The following is a 15,898-nucleotide window of genomic DNA, read 5'->3' as shown; positions in this document are numbered from 1 at the left end:
ACAGGCACTGCCAATGCTGACATGTCAGCCTGAGAATTTATGAGAAATTATAAGCTACAGATATTTTTAAAACTACTGCAGATTGCCAAGAAAAAAAGGCTTTAAAATGTGTATTTACACTGGGTGGATCTTTGGATGGAAAACAATTTATTCAATTCACATAGTTGTACTGATTCAATGTTCAAGCTGACACTTCAAAAAAGAAAAAAAGAGAGCAAATTTATATTGAAATTTCTCAACTGGCTCCAGTTACAATATATTATATAGCAAAGGAAAACATGCTAATGTTTTCGTTTTGTTTTTTTTTTTTTTTTAAATTTGTCATTAAATAATACTGTTAGCATTTAATAATTTGAAATAATCTATCTCAAATAAATCTCAAAACCATATGCAGGAGAGAAAGGCCCCAGCTGAAAAGAAAATGAATTGCTTATGAAAACTTTCTTCCAGCAGAGAGTACAGGATGGCAAAGGGGTATCTTTCACTAGAAGTGCTAACTGATCTAACTGATCTAAATCTTTTTCTGGGTTTTGGGGTGGGGTTTTTGATAATCTCATTTTTGTATAGATCAGATCCCACCTTATTATTTTCTCACAATCTCTGTGCTTGAGTTGAAGCTTATTTAGATCAGTCATATGTGAACATTTAAGCATCTACTTCATCTTCAAATTTCTTACTCTTGTAATATAAGAAAAAGGGACTGAATCCCTAAGAATTAATCAAATCAGTGAAACAAACTGTTTTTCAAGGCAAAAAATAAACTTGGGAGGGGGAGGTAGAAAAAACAGAATAAATTCCAAGTGCTGAGAGACAAAATAGTTCTATAAAACAAACATACAATAATCATAGAATCATTAAGATTGGAAAAGACCTGTAATATTATCCAGTCCAATTGTCAGTCCAACACCACCGTGCATACTAAACCATGTCTAAAGTGCCCTATTTACATGCTCTTTGAACCTCTCCAGGGATGGGGACTCTACCACTTCTCTGGGCAGCCTGTTCTAATCTTGTAGAACACCAGAAAAACCTGTCTCACTTCGTACTGACTTAAATGCACCAGAATTCAATTAGTTCAATTCTTCAATAGCTAACCAGCCTGAAAATCAAAGCCTGAAAACAGGCTGATGAATTAAACAAGTAGATCTTTCGTAGTAGATATCTGTATCTATGGAACCATAGGTAGCTAAACTTCCATGCTGGGACACTTTCACTACAGAAATTTTCCTCTTTCAGGATATGTGAAAGGAGTTTGATTTTGGCCTCATTTTCACTAGCAAGAAGGAAGGATGTCCCAGACACAGAAGCAGTTGGTACCCATCACAGTGGTTTCAATGGAAGAGACTCCCTGTCCGTGCAATAGGTCCCGTTTCCAGCCACTGCAGGTTTTCCCGGCAACGCCATGCTGTGTGCTCCATGGCAGTTTGCACTGTGGCCACCTCATACATTATTAGCCAGAGAATGTTTGATTTAGATTACTGCACCACGTACTGTCTACAAAGTAATCACAAAGGCATAGTCCACTCCTTAGAACACCCAACAGAAAGCATAATTTTGACATTAATCACACATAAATATCAACTGAAACAGCAGCTATTTTAAGATCGTATAGAATTTCATACAAATGTCTGCCTAAGAGCTGCCCAACCCAACAGTCAGGAGAGCATCCAAATTCTCAAAAATTCCCTACTGACAGAAAGCTGATTTTGCCTTTATTCAGCATGACTACATATCAGTTTGTTGCTTTTCACATCCATCCATCCTTGGTAGCTTTAAGAAAGTCAGGAAAGCAGCAAAGCTGTGGAGAGCTAAACCCACCTGGACAAAAAGGTTACACCTGGAAGGAATGTCCTGCCAAACTTGAGGACAAAGCTAAATTCATGCTTTCCAGTTTTTCAGCATTTGAATTCAGGCTACTGTTACAGAAACTAAATTACAACAGTTCTTCACAAAAATTGTGGGCTTTCCCTGAATGTTAACAAAAGGACAAAAATCAGAGAATGGTTTGGGTTGGAAGGGACCTTAAAGCCCATCCAGTTCCAACCCTGCTGCCATGGGTGGAGACACCTCCCACTGGATCAGGGTGCTCAAAGCCTCATCCAGCCTGGCCTTGAACACCTCCAGGGATGGGGCAGCAACAACTTCTCTGGACAACTTGTGCCAGGGCCTCACCACCCTCACAGCAAAACATTTCTTCCTAAATAATGCACTGCAGGAACAAGGAGATGATGGAACAAAGCCTTCAGCTTCACTTTGAGGAGTTAGCACTTCTCCTGAGAAGGATCTCCAGCTTCCTGAGAGTTCCACGTCAAGATGCACATCAGCAGAGGAGAGCCTGACTGTCCTGGATTGACTCCCAAACCTGATGGCTAAGTCCTGTGTAAATACATGGAAGGACAGGTATATTCTGAACCACCCTGGCCCAGTGTTGGGGGCAGAATAGCAGGCAAGAGAGAACACAGAGCGGGAAAAGATGGTCCTCAAAAAAAGCCAGTAACACAGCTTTACCAAAGTCATGTTCACAGACTCTTAACTGCGTAGGAGATGCTAAGTGTGGAAAGGCACAATTCTGAAGCAAACAGACCTATGTCATGCCGATGTTGGAGGCACACAGGACTTGGACATCATTCTTCTGGATTTCATTTTTCCCGCTCAGAAGCTTTCATACTGCAGATGAACTCTTGAGTTCTTAGTCAGTGCATTTGAGGCAGAGGCCAATAAAAGCTTTACAACTGAAAAGGGACAGAATTAAACAGGAGCACATTTCTGACAGAACTTGATTGGCAACAAAAGGGCTGGGCTTACATTTAAAAAAACTTGCAGTGAAGTCTCAGCTTGAGACTCTACCCAGAAGCCTGAGAAAAGTAAAACAAATTAAACAACTTAACTGCTCAGTCAGCTTTCCTCACTCGTGAGCACAAATCAATCAGCTGAAAGATCACTAGTTCACCAAAGGATAAAAGAATGAAGCAGAAAAACAAGGTCACTTACTAAGGAAATGCAGGTAGTGCTAGAAGTTTAATTGTAACCGTTTCTGTAGGTGTCTGCTGGATATGACCCACTGGTTGCCTCGTTCCCAGCCCAGCCTAGCTACATGTTCCACTGCCCCCTTGACATAAGCCCAGCAGCACTGGTGCTTCCAGATTCTCTTTAACACCTTTCAGGCAAGAATATACATGGCAATGGGAACTAACAGTCTCTTTGTATATAGCAGGCTCTTAAAACAGTTTCTTCTCTAAATTCAAAGAATTTTAACAATTTCTGCTTCATGAGAGACTCTAAACAAGGTTACTTTTTTTTTTCTCTTGCATATAACTTTCACCCTGTGATGCTGGAAACTACTGCCTTATATTAGGGCGGTCTCTCACCCAAAGTATATTTAAGCATAGACTATCAGTCCAGACTTTAATACCTGGTTGCAAACAGCTCTCTGTGATAACATCTCTTGATAAAATAAAATAAGGCATACACTCTCTCCATCACAGTAAATCAATGCACGTGGAATAAAGGTGATCAAGGATGATATCAGCAGCAAGTTTCTCTTCTTAGGCCACCTTCTCTCTAGACTCCTTTCTTTTCAAGTGTTCTGCTTGTCAGCAGCCAGGCTTGCAAAGCGTATCAGCATTCCACATGTTTTGCCCTGTAGCTCCATCACTGCCAGCTTTGTAGCCCCTTGCCAGGAATCCCATAGTATGCAGCCCCAGAGCACAGACACCACTAAGCTTGGAAGAGCCACTAACACTCCAGTTTGACACAATGAACCATTAACCTATGGCTCACCAGATCTTCCTTTATGAACTCACCAGTAGCTTCCAAGTTCCACCTGTCAACCATTAAGCTCACAACCTTAGTTCTCTCTTCAACAGAGGGAGGTACCACACAGTATGTCAGGTGTGTTGTATTAACACCTTGGTGAAAGCAGTGACTGCAATACAGTAAGCTCAGGTAATTTTACTTGATGACAAAAGAGTAGCATCAAGAAACAGTTCTCTAGATTACTGGTGGTAGGCAAGACATCATCTGCTTGGTGTTTAAACTCCTGATGACTGTGTTAGTAGGACTCATTGGTGAGTTTCTGACCCATTTGCAGCTGTGTTTTTAAGCACCTGAGAGTAACTGGGAGACAGTTGTTACTGGAAGATAGTTGCCACTCTTCTTGAACTAGGCAAGTTTCTGTTTTCTTTTATTGGGCCTTTAATTGCTTATGATGAATGGCCAGATCTCACTGACTGCCACTGCCACATCAAGGACACCGCTGAGGGCAGTCACAGCCATATCTTGGTGGGCATCTTTTGGGCAGGAACTGACACTCCGGGTGCTGAGACTGCTGTGGGGCAGAGCCGTGTGGTTCTGGGGATGAGCCCCGGGGAGCAGACTGGAACCAGTACAGCCCTGTTTGGTACACGCATATGTTTCAACTGGCTGTGCCTGTTAGGGCCATGCCCAATCGAGTGGCCAGCGCTGGGGACGGTTCAGGGGGTGCGGAGATGTGGGTTGGCATGGCTCAGCAGCAGGAGCTGCTGCCTTGCACCTGCCCCAGCCCATCTTCTGGCCTCCCCCGTGACTGGCCCAGCGGCTGGCAGCACCCCAGTGTTCAGTGACATGCCTCTGGCTGGTGACAGCAGGGTCCGTCCCTAGATCTCAGTATGGCTGAGGTGGAGGCGGTGGGGACCCAGGGACCTGAAGGCACTGGGGCATGCATGGGGGATGTCCCCTCCCTTAAAGAAATTGAGCAGCTGCTGAACACTGGGCGGCCCTCTTGCAACCATGTTGATGAAGTATGGCCTAATCTATTCTTAGGAGACCTGTAAGTACAGCTTTCCGGACACACCTCCATTCCCTCTGTTTGAATGCTTCACAGGTATGGCTTTACACAGCTCATAGTTTTGCTACCTGCTGTCATTCGCACTGCAGTCAGCATGGTTTCTGAGATAAAATTATGACTAAGCTGGCTTTTGCTTCTTGCTCAGCCCTTGGAAGGAAGGCATGGGCTTATGCTCCAGCTTGTGCTCCAGCAAATGGCTCAGGAAATGCAATCCCAGCACTTCTACTGCTCTGGGAATATCTCTGCACCCATCTCAACTTGTTTGTCTTTTCCTTAGAGTAACAGCTCACAACAGGTTTGTTTTGTGGAAGATGGGTGTGACCCATGTTTTAAATGCTGCCCACGGCACAGCATACAGCCACGGAGGGCAGGACTATTATGGAGCAACCATTGATTACTACGGCGTACCAGCCCATGACCTCCCAAGCTTTGATATAAGCCAGTTCTTTTTCTCTGCAGCACAATTTATCCACAATGCTTTGAACACGCCAGGAGGTATGAAATTATTGCTGGTCATGTTTTTATGTGAGTTGGTAGCCTCTGGTAACAGGTCAGCTCCACAAGTTCAGTGGCGGACAAGTCTTCTGCCAGCTGGTGGTCACCTGCGCAGTGGGTGGTGGGAGTGCTGAGTACCTGTGTGTAGCTTTAGCCAGGTCCCAAAAAGGAGAAAAAGGATGAACAATACAGGAGAGAGACCAGGGCAGAGAAGAAGGGAGGCTGAGTAAGAATTAAAAAAATCTGGAGGGAAAGGCTCGTTCAAAAAGGGAGAGGCAAACCCATACATTTAATATGAACACCCTCTTTGAGACCCTCCTATGGCAACAGTATTTTTAAGAACAAACAAAGAATGAGACAAAAGTCTTGATTTCTACAGCCACCAGCCACATGCAGAGGCTCACATATTGCAGATGAGCTTCCCGTGTGAACAGGACCTGCACGGCTGTGCCCCTGAGGAGGAGATTTACCTTTCCCCAAGGAGGTTTATAGCACGTTGCACAAGAGACTGAGCTGCTTGGCACTGGTGCAATAAAATACTAATTAACCTGTGTTACGTAAAAGGCCATTCTTTAGCATGAGTAAACTGGCATTAATGGAGCTGTCTCAGTCTGTATTGCAGATTCTGCCTTCAGAAGAGAATTATAGTTGCAGCAAATTGCTTGATTATGCAACGGTCCTGGGCCAGTCATTTTTCTCAGTGGCTAATGTGTTAGTGCCATCCATTCAGACTGGATTTTAGCATTCTTCACCTAAGTAAGGCCCTGAAATCAGTGGATGCGGTGTTTCTCTTGCTTACAACAGAACCATGTCACTGCTTCGGCAGGGTTTTCTTTGATTTACCAGTAACTCTGAGATCAGGTGGCATCAGAAGTGCCACCTCATGGCACTTCTTATCAAGTAAGCGTAACACATGCAAATAAACTTAATTGTTAGCAGTTCATGTTTTCCATCAGATAGATAAGAAATACATCATATTTGTGGTGTTAATTCTGCCCAGGCTAGAGAAGGCAGAAGGGGTTTGCCATCCTTTTAAATTAAATTTCATCCACTGTACTGCTTCTCTTCTATGGTTATAATTTGTTTTTTTGTTTTAACCAGCTAAAGTTTTGGTACACTGTGCAGTTGGAGTGAGCAGGTCAGCATCCCTCGTCCTGGCATATCTCATGATCGATCACCAGCTCCCGTTGGTTGAAGCCATCAAAACAGTGAAGCAGCATCGATGGATTTTCCCCAATCGTGGCTTTCTGAAGCACCTGCGGAATTTGGATGCTCAGCTACGGCAACAGAAGTCCTGCTGAAAGGGCAATGCTATTGACATGTGCTTTTCTAGTCTCAGCCTTCATAACCACAGCGCACTTACAGCTTCCTATGATCAATGCATGATGAAAGAATAAACAAAATTATGCATCAAAGAGAAAAATAAAAAAAAACTGTAAATGGATTCATTCTAACAGCTTGCTTCCTCCAAAACAAGCAGAGCCAACATCAGCGCAACGAACAATGTGTGCTGTGCAGCAGCTGTGCCTGGTGTGGTGCTACCAGATGACTCCACTAAGGTGGTGAAGATGGACAGAGTTTGTTCTGGTTTGTGCTCAGGCCAGAGTCAAGTTCAATAAGGGCATCTGGCTGTGCAGTACATTTACTCCCATTACTCAGGAGTGTGACATAACCAGCTTCCTTGGTTTGGTTACAGTTCTCCTGTGCGCATTCTCATACAAAATCTTTTTGTCTTCCAGGCCTGGTGAAGTGGCACTAGCAATTTGTGAAGAGCCCAGACGCTGCTACAGGAACGTTCCTCCTTCTGCTGAGTATTGCAGTGCAACCAAAAACTGTGACAGCCTGAAGACCCACACCAGCAGAATAAACTTCTCTGCAGCTCTGGTTCAGCAAACCCACAAATCTTTTCTTGTGCAAATATGTTTTCAACAAGTTATTTCATGTTATGTAGAGTATTGAGGGCATTAAAAACAAAGATGTCAGGTGTTCAAAGCATTTTGTAAGCTTGGACTCATCAGTTCACTCTCCCTCTAAATCATCCCAAATCACTTCTGGCTTCGAATCATCGTTGGTTTAACGATGGGTAGGAACTTATTTAGCTGACATCAATGGCAAAGCTTAATAGGTACAAATTAGTTTTAAGCTGTTTTGAGGATGTCACTTTTCCTATCACCAGTTAATTAGTAGCTAAACCAATGTGATTTTTAATACAGAAAGAGCTTTTGAAATTCATGCTGCCACTCTGCCTGAAATTTAGCTTGTTACCTTGCAGTGAACCATGCAGTGATAATCAAATCTATTTTTGCTCTCTGCTGCTGGTTTGATTTATTGATTAGCTGACCTTATAAACCTTCCCTGCCAGATGAAGTAAATATATTCCTACTTGTTTGTTTACATTTTTAGCATCACTTCTGATGATTTTCTTCTCTGCTGAAAGAGACTTGCAAGGTTATTAGAAGACTTAAATACTGGTGACTTGTGAGTAGAACCTCTTCCTTCCCAGACCCCTTACCCTCTGTAATTCTTGGAGAGGTTATGACATGGATGCTGACTCTGTCTAGCACTTATGGGGATGGAGAAATCCCTCCCTATTTCAGTGCACACACATGCTTTGCAAAATAAGCATATTGAAGATCTTTTCAGAGATCTACACAACCATCTGTTCAGATTTTCCCAAGTCTTGCCAAAGAGCTCCACTGACGAGAGAAAGAGAGAACATTGCAGCATAAAAAGATCAAATAGAAAATCACATTTAAAACCCAGCAGTGCTCAGACAATCTTTATACCTCACAAAGCAGCAGAGTGGTGGAGGAGGAGCTGGGTTTGCTTTGAAGTTCTCCATTAGCATTAATATGGATTTATATGAGTTAATATTTCATTATAATTTATACTTCATTCACATTACAGTAGATTTTAGTCTGGAAATCTTTTGAAGACACAGCATTGAATAATCTGAAATTCATGTGAGTGAAATAATGCATCTTAATGGCTTTAGGCTGGGCTAAATTAGACTCATGTGAGCTGGATTGATGGAACCTCCCATCAGGATACTGCTTTGTGTGCCCACAAACATCTGTCCCGCAAAGCCACAGCTGTGAAAGCTAGTCCTGTTGTAAATTAATACCTGCTCTAGGAGATATTGCTCATCCTGAGAGAGTGTTGCTTCACCACGGTGGAGAAAAGAGGAACACAGGGAGAAGCTGAGTCAGGATGGCTTCCATGCCATGGTAGTGATTTTGTACAGCAAGAGTGACTTATCCCAGTGGAGGAAATGACTTCAGTAGAAACACCTTTCAAGGGCATGGGCAAATCACTAAAATGTTTTTAATCTGCACTGTTAGTGTTGCCTACGTTTCCTGCCCGCCTGTATCTTTCCCTTCATAACATACAGCTGAACTTAGGCTCCAGGTCTGCTTAGGGTAAAAAGATTCCAGTCAGCATGAGCTGAAAGAGGGGAGATTGAGATGAGATCTCAGGAAGAAATATTTTCCTGTGTGGGTGGGGAAGCACTGTCCCAGGTTGCCCAGAGAAGTCGTGGCTGCCCCATCCCCAGAGTTGTTCAAGGCCAGGTTGGATGAGGCTATGAGCACCCTGATCCAGTGGGAAGTTTCCCTGCCCATGGCAGAGGGTGGAACTGGATGATCTCTAAGGTCCCTTCCAACCCAAACCATTCTAAGATTCTATGAAAAGTGGTAGAATTAGTCCTGTAACTTCCAACAACAGAAAACACCAGCTGCTGTGACGTGCTAGGAGGAATAGAGACCTTCTCATCTGTTACTCATTCTATCCATAGTTCAGGCCATGATGTGATATGGCATTTGTACTTCCCTGTTTTACACTACCAGCAGGAAAACTTGTATTTCAGATACTGAAATATACACTAAGTAACTGAAACAAAAGAAAAATACTGCCTCACCAGGGTGACTCAGTTCAGAAAATGCACACCTACCAACAGGGTCTACACAGCCCAGGAGACTGAAGGCATGAAATGTTAACTCTTAACTGAGGGAGGGTCTCATTTTGAAAGATGTTTAAGTACCTAAAGGTAAGCAGGGTACGTGCTGAGCTGACCAGAGCTCCGAGGCTCATGCAGCAGTGCTTGCATATCCTAGTCTCCTAGGAGACTGCAGGGACTGTCAGCCTGACGAGGAACTAATTACCTTCCATCTCCTCTGAAACCAGCAGATGCACCAGCCTTCCTGTCCCAAGCCTGTCTTACCACGGAGTCTCTTCTCAATCTGTTCTTAATCCCCTTACCCCTTTTCAACTCTTTTTTTAGAGTTTAGCTGAAGAATGCATTCGACAGAGCCCATAGTAGAGCGTGTACAGTTCAGGAGCATGTTTCTCCCATAGGAAAGGCCTATGTCAGAAAGAAGAGTTAGACCTCCTCTGAAGAGGACTTGAAAACCCATTTTTCATTCTTTTGAGCCACCTTACCAAGTGGGCCACGAGGGCTGGTGTCAGCCCAGCAGAAGCTGTGAGTGTGTGTCTGTCCGTGTGCAGAAAGCACAGTGACAAGGACTGTCTCAGCTGCAGTTATGAGACTTAAATCTACTCAAAGCAACCACAAAAATGCAGTGTCACTTGAAGGAAGCCATATAAAATTCCAGTAGAAATGTCTCTTAGTTTTACTTTCCAGTGCAAGAACTGAGGGCATCAGATGAAGTGAGCAGAAGCCAAGTCTGAAATGAGAAGAGGGGTTTAGGTGAGCTGTGTAATGCCTTGCCATGGGATGCTGTGGAAGGTAAAAGCCTGTAAATGTTCATGGGGTAACTGGAAAACTTTATGGAACAGAAGTCGATTGCATAGAGTCCATACTTAGAGACTCCACCCAGGTCTGGAAGCTTATGAGCTTCAAGTTGCAGCCAGCTTGAAGCAGGAAGAGTGTTAGAAAGCAGTGTAATTCATGCTTGCGTGCTCTTATTTTCTGTAGGCATCCCCTTATAGCCCCAGCTGGATCCAGGACAGCAGGCTCAGTGGACCTTTACTGAGTTCCAGGACACCTGCTCTCTTGCGCTTTATTTTGAACTCACCCCTAGAATGAGCTGTCCCCTCTTTCCCAGTAGCTTATTCTTAGAACTGGCTCACACGAGGTATTCAGGACCATGTCTCGGTTGCACTGACCGACATTTCTTTGCTGGGGAGAGCTCTGTGCCAGCAGGCACAGCAATATGGCTCATGTGGGGAGGAGCAGGCTTTTGCATACTATTCCCTTAATGCAGACTTTTCCTTCTTGTGGCTGTTCCCTGTTCCATCAAGGATGTATCGCTGAGCTAATCTGGGGAGGCGTCAAGGCACGTGCCTTATTTAGAGACAGCCACCTGCTCGGAAACATCAAGGGCAGCAAAGAGCACGCTTCAGCAAAAAAACCTCCCCTCTGGATTCTGCCACTCCTGCCTAAATCTGCCTGTGGCCACTGAAGGGCTCGGAAGAACCCCTCAGCCCAGGAATGCTCCAAGCCTGGCAGCCCTTCTGCCCAGGAACTGCCAGACAGTTTGGGCAGCTGCACGGTGGAATTAAACCACGTGGTGAAGGGTGGCCTAATCTCTACACAGGTGATATGTGAGTGTTACTTGAGACTGAGCTGTTCAGAAGGGTGGGGAATATGGTACTTTTTAACATATGCTGCCCAACTGCTTTATTTAGTTAGAGCTATTAAACTTCATTGCCTTAAAACAGACTTCAGATTAGCATAGAAGAAAGCAAAAAGACAGTCCAATAAACAAAAAAACTACAGAAGAAGGTAAAATTAATTAGAAAGAGAATCAGTCTCTCTTTATGGCTTTGCATTCTCTTATAATTATTCAACAAATGGATTTTATAAATGCTGCAAACATTTACCATGTAAAATACCACAAGACAGACTCACGATCCTAACATTGAGCTATGATTGGGGTTTACCTTTTTTACTTTTTACTAAAAGGGAAAGTTTCACATAAAAAGAAATATTCTAATAATTGCTGTTTGTATGACAGCCTGATCTGCAGTTAAAATATGGATACTCAGAATAACAGTAGGCTTCACTGTTTATTTCTCAAGCTTTTGTGGATGGTTGTTCCACTCTGGAGCATGGAGAAAGCATGCAGTCATCTACACTCAATGTACCTAGTGCCCAATGTTAGGCCCAAACAAGTTCTTCCCACCACCAGCAGGTTACAAAGTTGATGAAATATCTGGAAAGTACAATTACAATAATTCCTAAATGACAGAAGCAGAAGGAACTAAGGAATTTGTGGCTAACTGTGGCCCACTGATTACAGCTAAACCTGGGAATTCTTTTAGCTATGGAAAAGCAAAGCCTAAAAATAAGCTAGATGACTTCAAGGAAATAAAACCAGGTTTTGCAAAGGCAGATTACAAATCATCATAGAATCATAGACTGGTTTGGGTTGGAAGGGATCTCAAAGCCCATCCATTTCCACCTCCCTGCCATGGGCAGGGACACCTCCCATTGGATCAGGTTGCTCCAAGCCTCATCCAACCTGGCCTTGAGCACCTCCAGGGATAGGGCAGCCACAACTTCTCTAGCAACAGATCCATGTCCTTCCTGTGCTGAATTGCAGCCTTCCTAATCGCACTGCATTTCCAATCAGGATTGTAACACCCTGTGGAAAAGCTCTGAGCACAGCGAGTGGCTGCCCTCTGATAGGGACTGGTGGGCATGCAGAAACGCGATGGAGCAGATCTGGCCCTGGGTGAGGAAAGGTAGAAACCAGCCCAACATGCAGCACTTCACCAAACTTCTACTGTGGTGGCGAGGGGGAGAACCCAACCTTAGCCTTTCCATTTAAACCTCTTAACTATACTTGGAAATTAACTTTTTTTACTTTAGTAGAACCATTTGGAGAAATAAAGATTTGCAAAATTGAGCTCAAGAGGGAGTAAAAGCAAAGATTTAGGACTCTACATAAAAATCACTGAAACTGTATTATCTTAACACCATCATTTGATGTTAGACATTCTTCTAAGTGCAGTTTTAAGACCTCCTTTCGATGCCTGCAGGTATGTATGCTCCAAATTCTTCTTGCATGTTTTTTTTCAATGTCATTCTGTCTCTTGCGGGGGAATGAATGACGGGGGAAAAATGTATAGATAAGGACGGTGTGTACATATAGTAAGGGAAAGATGAACTTTGAGAACATTCGGCTACCAGGAATAGAAATGTAAACAGGTTTGTTTGATAGTGCAACACCTGATTGCTAATATTGAGGTTAAATACAAAGATTTGCAGAGTGCCACCAGTGAAACTGGAATTTATTAAATGCTAGAGATGAAATTTTCTTTATCCTGCCAACATCAACAAGACAAATCTGAACAACACCTGAGAATAAGGTTTCATGGGACCTTCCTGAGGTGGAACTGAGGATCAGAGAGAGGATTTGCCTTTAGGGCCCAACCCAATACTCAGTGAAGTCAATAAACAGAGAATGTTTCTGTCACTGAGCAAACCTGTGCCAGCATCAGGGCTTGTGCCAGCGCTAAAATAACCTGGAGCAGTACCATCCATTGTCACTGCTTGTTTCTGTGGAGCCACTTACATACAGTTTCTGAGGAGCTACTCAGGAATTAAAGGTCAATCTAGAATTAAAACTGCACTTTACAAGAAATATTTTTTCTTATGACTTTATCAGAAATTTGATAAACTCTTTAAATGAGTTAAATCTCTCCAGTAAAATAAAGTAGGGATGGTTGACCTTACATGATGACTTTCATCCCAGAGGACTTTGTAGTGGTCAACAAACTGATTATTAAATATTTGTCTGGCTCTCAGCCACTGCTGATATGTAAGGCCAAGGCCAAGACCCTGCGGGCTGAAAGGTAAAATATTTTTTAAAGTGCTACATAATAAAGAGCTGAGGGCAAGAGATGTAACATATCCTGCAGAAATCAACCTTCCTATGGATTTTAAGCAGGCAGCTTTATCCACTGGACTTCAGGCAGATTAGCAAGGTTAATCCCACCCCAGCAAAGATGCATTGTACGCTTGCAAGATGGTTACAGGCTATGCTAAAACTTCAGTGTGCTCTTTCAACATATGTATTTCAGTCCCATTATAGGAGGACCTGAGCTACCTCATTGCCTAGGGACATGGTTTAGTGGTGCACTTAGCAGTGTTAGGTTAAGGGTTGGACGTGATGATCTTAAAGGTCTTTTCCAGCCTAAAGGATTCTTGATTTTGGGAAGGGAAATTTTATAATTTGTTTGGGCCAGTAATTGCCCACTGTAGTCTGTAGTCAAACAGAGCCTATAACACTTGTTGAATTTACAGGAAGTTATCAGCAGGAAACTGTCTTTGCAGAAGTGAAATTACTTGGAATTCTGCATTATCCACCTCTATTTTGAGTATATTCAGTAATCATAAACTTCTGCCTTCTTTTCTACAATACAAGTAATCTTAAAGTGTGGTGAACACTGGGCTCTGCAAACAGAAACACATTACAGGGCAACAAGAAGCTGAAAGAGGGAAGAACGAGATGAGATCTTAGGAAGAAATGTTTTCCTGGTGAGGCCCTGGCACAGGTTGTCCAGAGAAGTTGTTGCTGCCCCATCCCTGGAGGTGTTCAAGGACAGGTTGGATGGGCCTTTGAGCACCCTGATCCAGTGGGAGGTGTCCCTGTCAATGGCAGAGGGGTTGGAAATGGATGGGCTTTAAGGTTCCTTCCAACCTAAACCATTCCACGATTCTCTGATTCTCCGATTCTAAAACATGTTGAGTTGCTTTCTGTCATGAGGTTTTGTAAACCTCTCTTCTCCACAGCTCCCTAGCCCATAACTAGAAGACCAGAGGAGGGCTCATGTCTTCCATGCAATCAATGCTGCACGCTTTGCATGGGGAAGCAAAAGAGACCAAACTGTCTCTGGCCAGGAAATGCATTATTAAGGAATACCTACAGAGGGCTTGGTTGACTTTTACCATGGTGCACATTTCCGTACTGCCTCTGAGTACATTCATGAAACCTAGTGGTGAGCCCCTCTCATGCAGCACTTTCATTAAGCAGTCACAGATTACTTTAGCAGCATTAACTGAACCTCACTCAATCACTTGGGTAAGCCTAATTATGCACTTACCAATACTGTCTCCATTGGCATGTGGGAGGACAGCAGGATCCTGAAAGATTAGCAGTAACCAACAAAACTATGTCCAAATCAGTGGCAACGAACACACGTGGTCTGCTGGTAATCATCAAAATGCATCTTCTGTAGCAGGAGAGGAACAAAAAGCAATTATAAAAGGGAATGATGCTGTATTTTCATGAGTGGGGAGTTCTGAGTTATCAGTCACTGATTTTTAAGTTTTTGGTATTGATTCATCAGAATACACAACACAAAAATTGTTACTTTCTGGTTTGAGAAACAGCCAAAAGCTGCAAAGTGCTGTTGTAGAGACATGCCAATTGGCCATTTAAAAAAGCCTCATGCCACATGTTTTTCTGTCTTCCTGGACTCAGATCTTTAGTAACAAAAAGTGGTTCTTGATTGATGAAAGGGATGAATGTAATGCCCTGGAGGCTACTTTATCCCCTCTGTTGCAAATTGGATCTCTCAAAGATGAGATGAGATGCGAGTGAGGCAGAAGTACGAACTCATGCAATCTGTGACCATGGCACTATTCCGTGCAGCATGGAACATCGCTACATGTACTCATTTCTGTTTTGAAAAGAAAAGCTTTGTTCACTGTATTCTTAGAAAAAGCAGACCTGCTTCCTTTGTGCTGGCTTACTTTATGATCTCCTGTCACTTCCCTCCAGGCAATGCTATCCAAAAAGTCACCCAGTAGGCAGCAATTTCATCAAGCTGCAGGATTTACATATTGAATTGAGATAAAATATATAACTATGTAAACTCTAAACTCTTATGAAATAAAAGAAGATCAAAGTGACGGGGGTAAATGTCAGACAGACAATCTGAATATGAGATAAAGATGAAAGGAACATGACCTAAAGCTCTGGCATCAAACCTATCTTTCCTCTCTGTTCAGGGTAGAAGGTTTCTGAATCTCGTATCCCTGCACGTAAAAAAGAAGCTAATCTGGTTTGCTGCATTGGGATCAGCAAATGAAAAGAGATAAATGTAGTCCAACACGTACAAGAAGTCACCCGGATGGAGGACTTGATAAGAGATGCTCCATGGCTGGGGAATTCCCAGAGGGACCTTCCTCCCACCATGCTCTCTGCCTAGCTCTACATTAGCTTTATGGACCGAAGATTTACAGGAAGTCATACATTTCCAGCCATAAATTACCTTTCTTATCATGCTCAGAATTCCCCATTCCCATCAAAATTCTTTTCCCACAACCACTGCTATGTCCCTAGCACTAGTAAACACAGAAAGAGACAAGTGCTTTAACTTTACAGGAATATTTCATAAAGGAACTTGTCTTCCAACCTTCCTCTGCTTGCTCAGAAGACAGGTTTCTCCCAGTGCCCTGTCTCCTGTCAGTGTCTCGAAAAGGAAAGGGGCCTGTTGGAGCTGATCCAGAGGATGCCACAAAAACAATCAAAGGCCCATAACACCTACGCTTTGAAGAGACAGGCTGAGAGAGTTGGGGTTGTTCAGCTTGAAGAAGAGAAGACTCCA

The 15,898-nt window shown here is 43.2% G+C and overlaps 1 protein-coding gene and 1 long non-coding RNA gene across 3 annotated transcripts in view; one reads left to right on the top strand and one right to left on the bottom strand.

Moving 5' to 3' along the window:
* LOC128852653 (uncharacterized) overlaps positions 1-15,898 on the bottom strand; it is a 77,685-nt gene that overhangs the window by 2,372 nt on the left and 59,415 nt on the right. The window contains exons 17-18 of one of the 2 annotated variants that reach the window (XR_008450619.1): positions 14,390-14,518; positions 9,758-10,002 (exon numbers count right to left, since the gene is read on the bottom strand). This is a non-coding gene — a long non-coding RNA (uncharacterized LOC128852653). The remainder of the gene's footprint in view (positions 1-9,757; positions 10,003-14,389; positions 14,519-15,898) is intronic. The other variant, XR_008450620.1, reaches the window with a different exon arrangement.
* LOC104067990 (dual specificity protein phosphatase 13-like) lies at positions 4,607-7,675 on the top strand. The gene is made up of 3 exons (XM_054070866.1): positions 4,607-4,807; positions 5,103-5,320; positions 6,422-7,675. The coding sequence occupies exons 1-3, from the start codon at positions 4,647-4,649 to the stop codon at positions 6,619-6,621; spliced, it is 579 nt and encodes a 192-aa protein (XP_053926841.1). The 5' UTR covers positions 4,607-4,646; the 3' UTR covers positions 6,622-7,675.

This window comes from Cuculus canorus, chromosome 7, assembly GCF_017976375.1.
Source record: "Cuculus canorus isolate bCucCan1 chromosome 7, bCucCan1.pri, whole genome shotgun sequence".
In the NCBI taxonomy this organism is placed as follows: domain Eukaryota; kingdom Metazoa; phylum Chordata; class Aves; order Cuculiformes; family Cuculidae; genus Cuculus; species Cuculus canorus.
The sequence above is the reverse complement of the archived record's forward strand: the minus strand, read 5'-3'. Positions and strand labels throughout refer to the sequence as shown.

Bases quoted from the DNA above. Each gene is read 5' to 3' on its own strand.
- LOC104067990 (XM_054070866.1), top strand. From the start codon at position 4,647: ATGGCTGAGGTGGAGGCGGTGGGGACCCAGGGACCTGAAGGCACTGGG. The intron at 4,808-5,102 runs GTAAGTACAGCT...TCTTTTCCTTAG, and splicing joins AATCTATTCTTAGGAGACCT to AGTAACAGCTCACAACAGGT. The intron at 5,321-6,421 runs GTATGAAATTAT...TGTTTTAACCAG, and splicing joins TGCTTTGAACACGCCAGGAG to CTAAAGTTTTGGTACACTGT.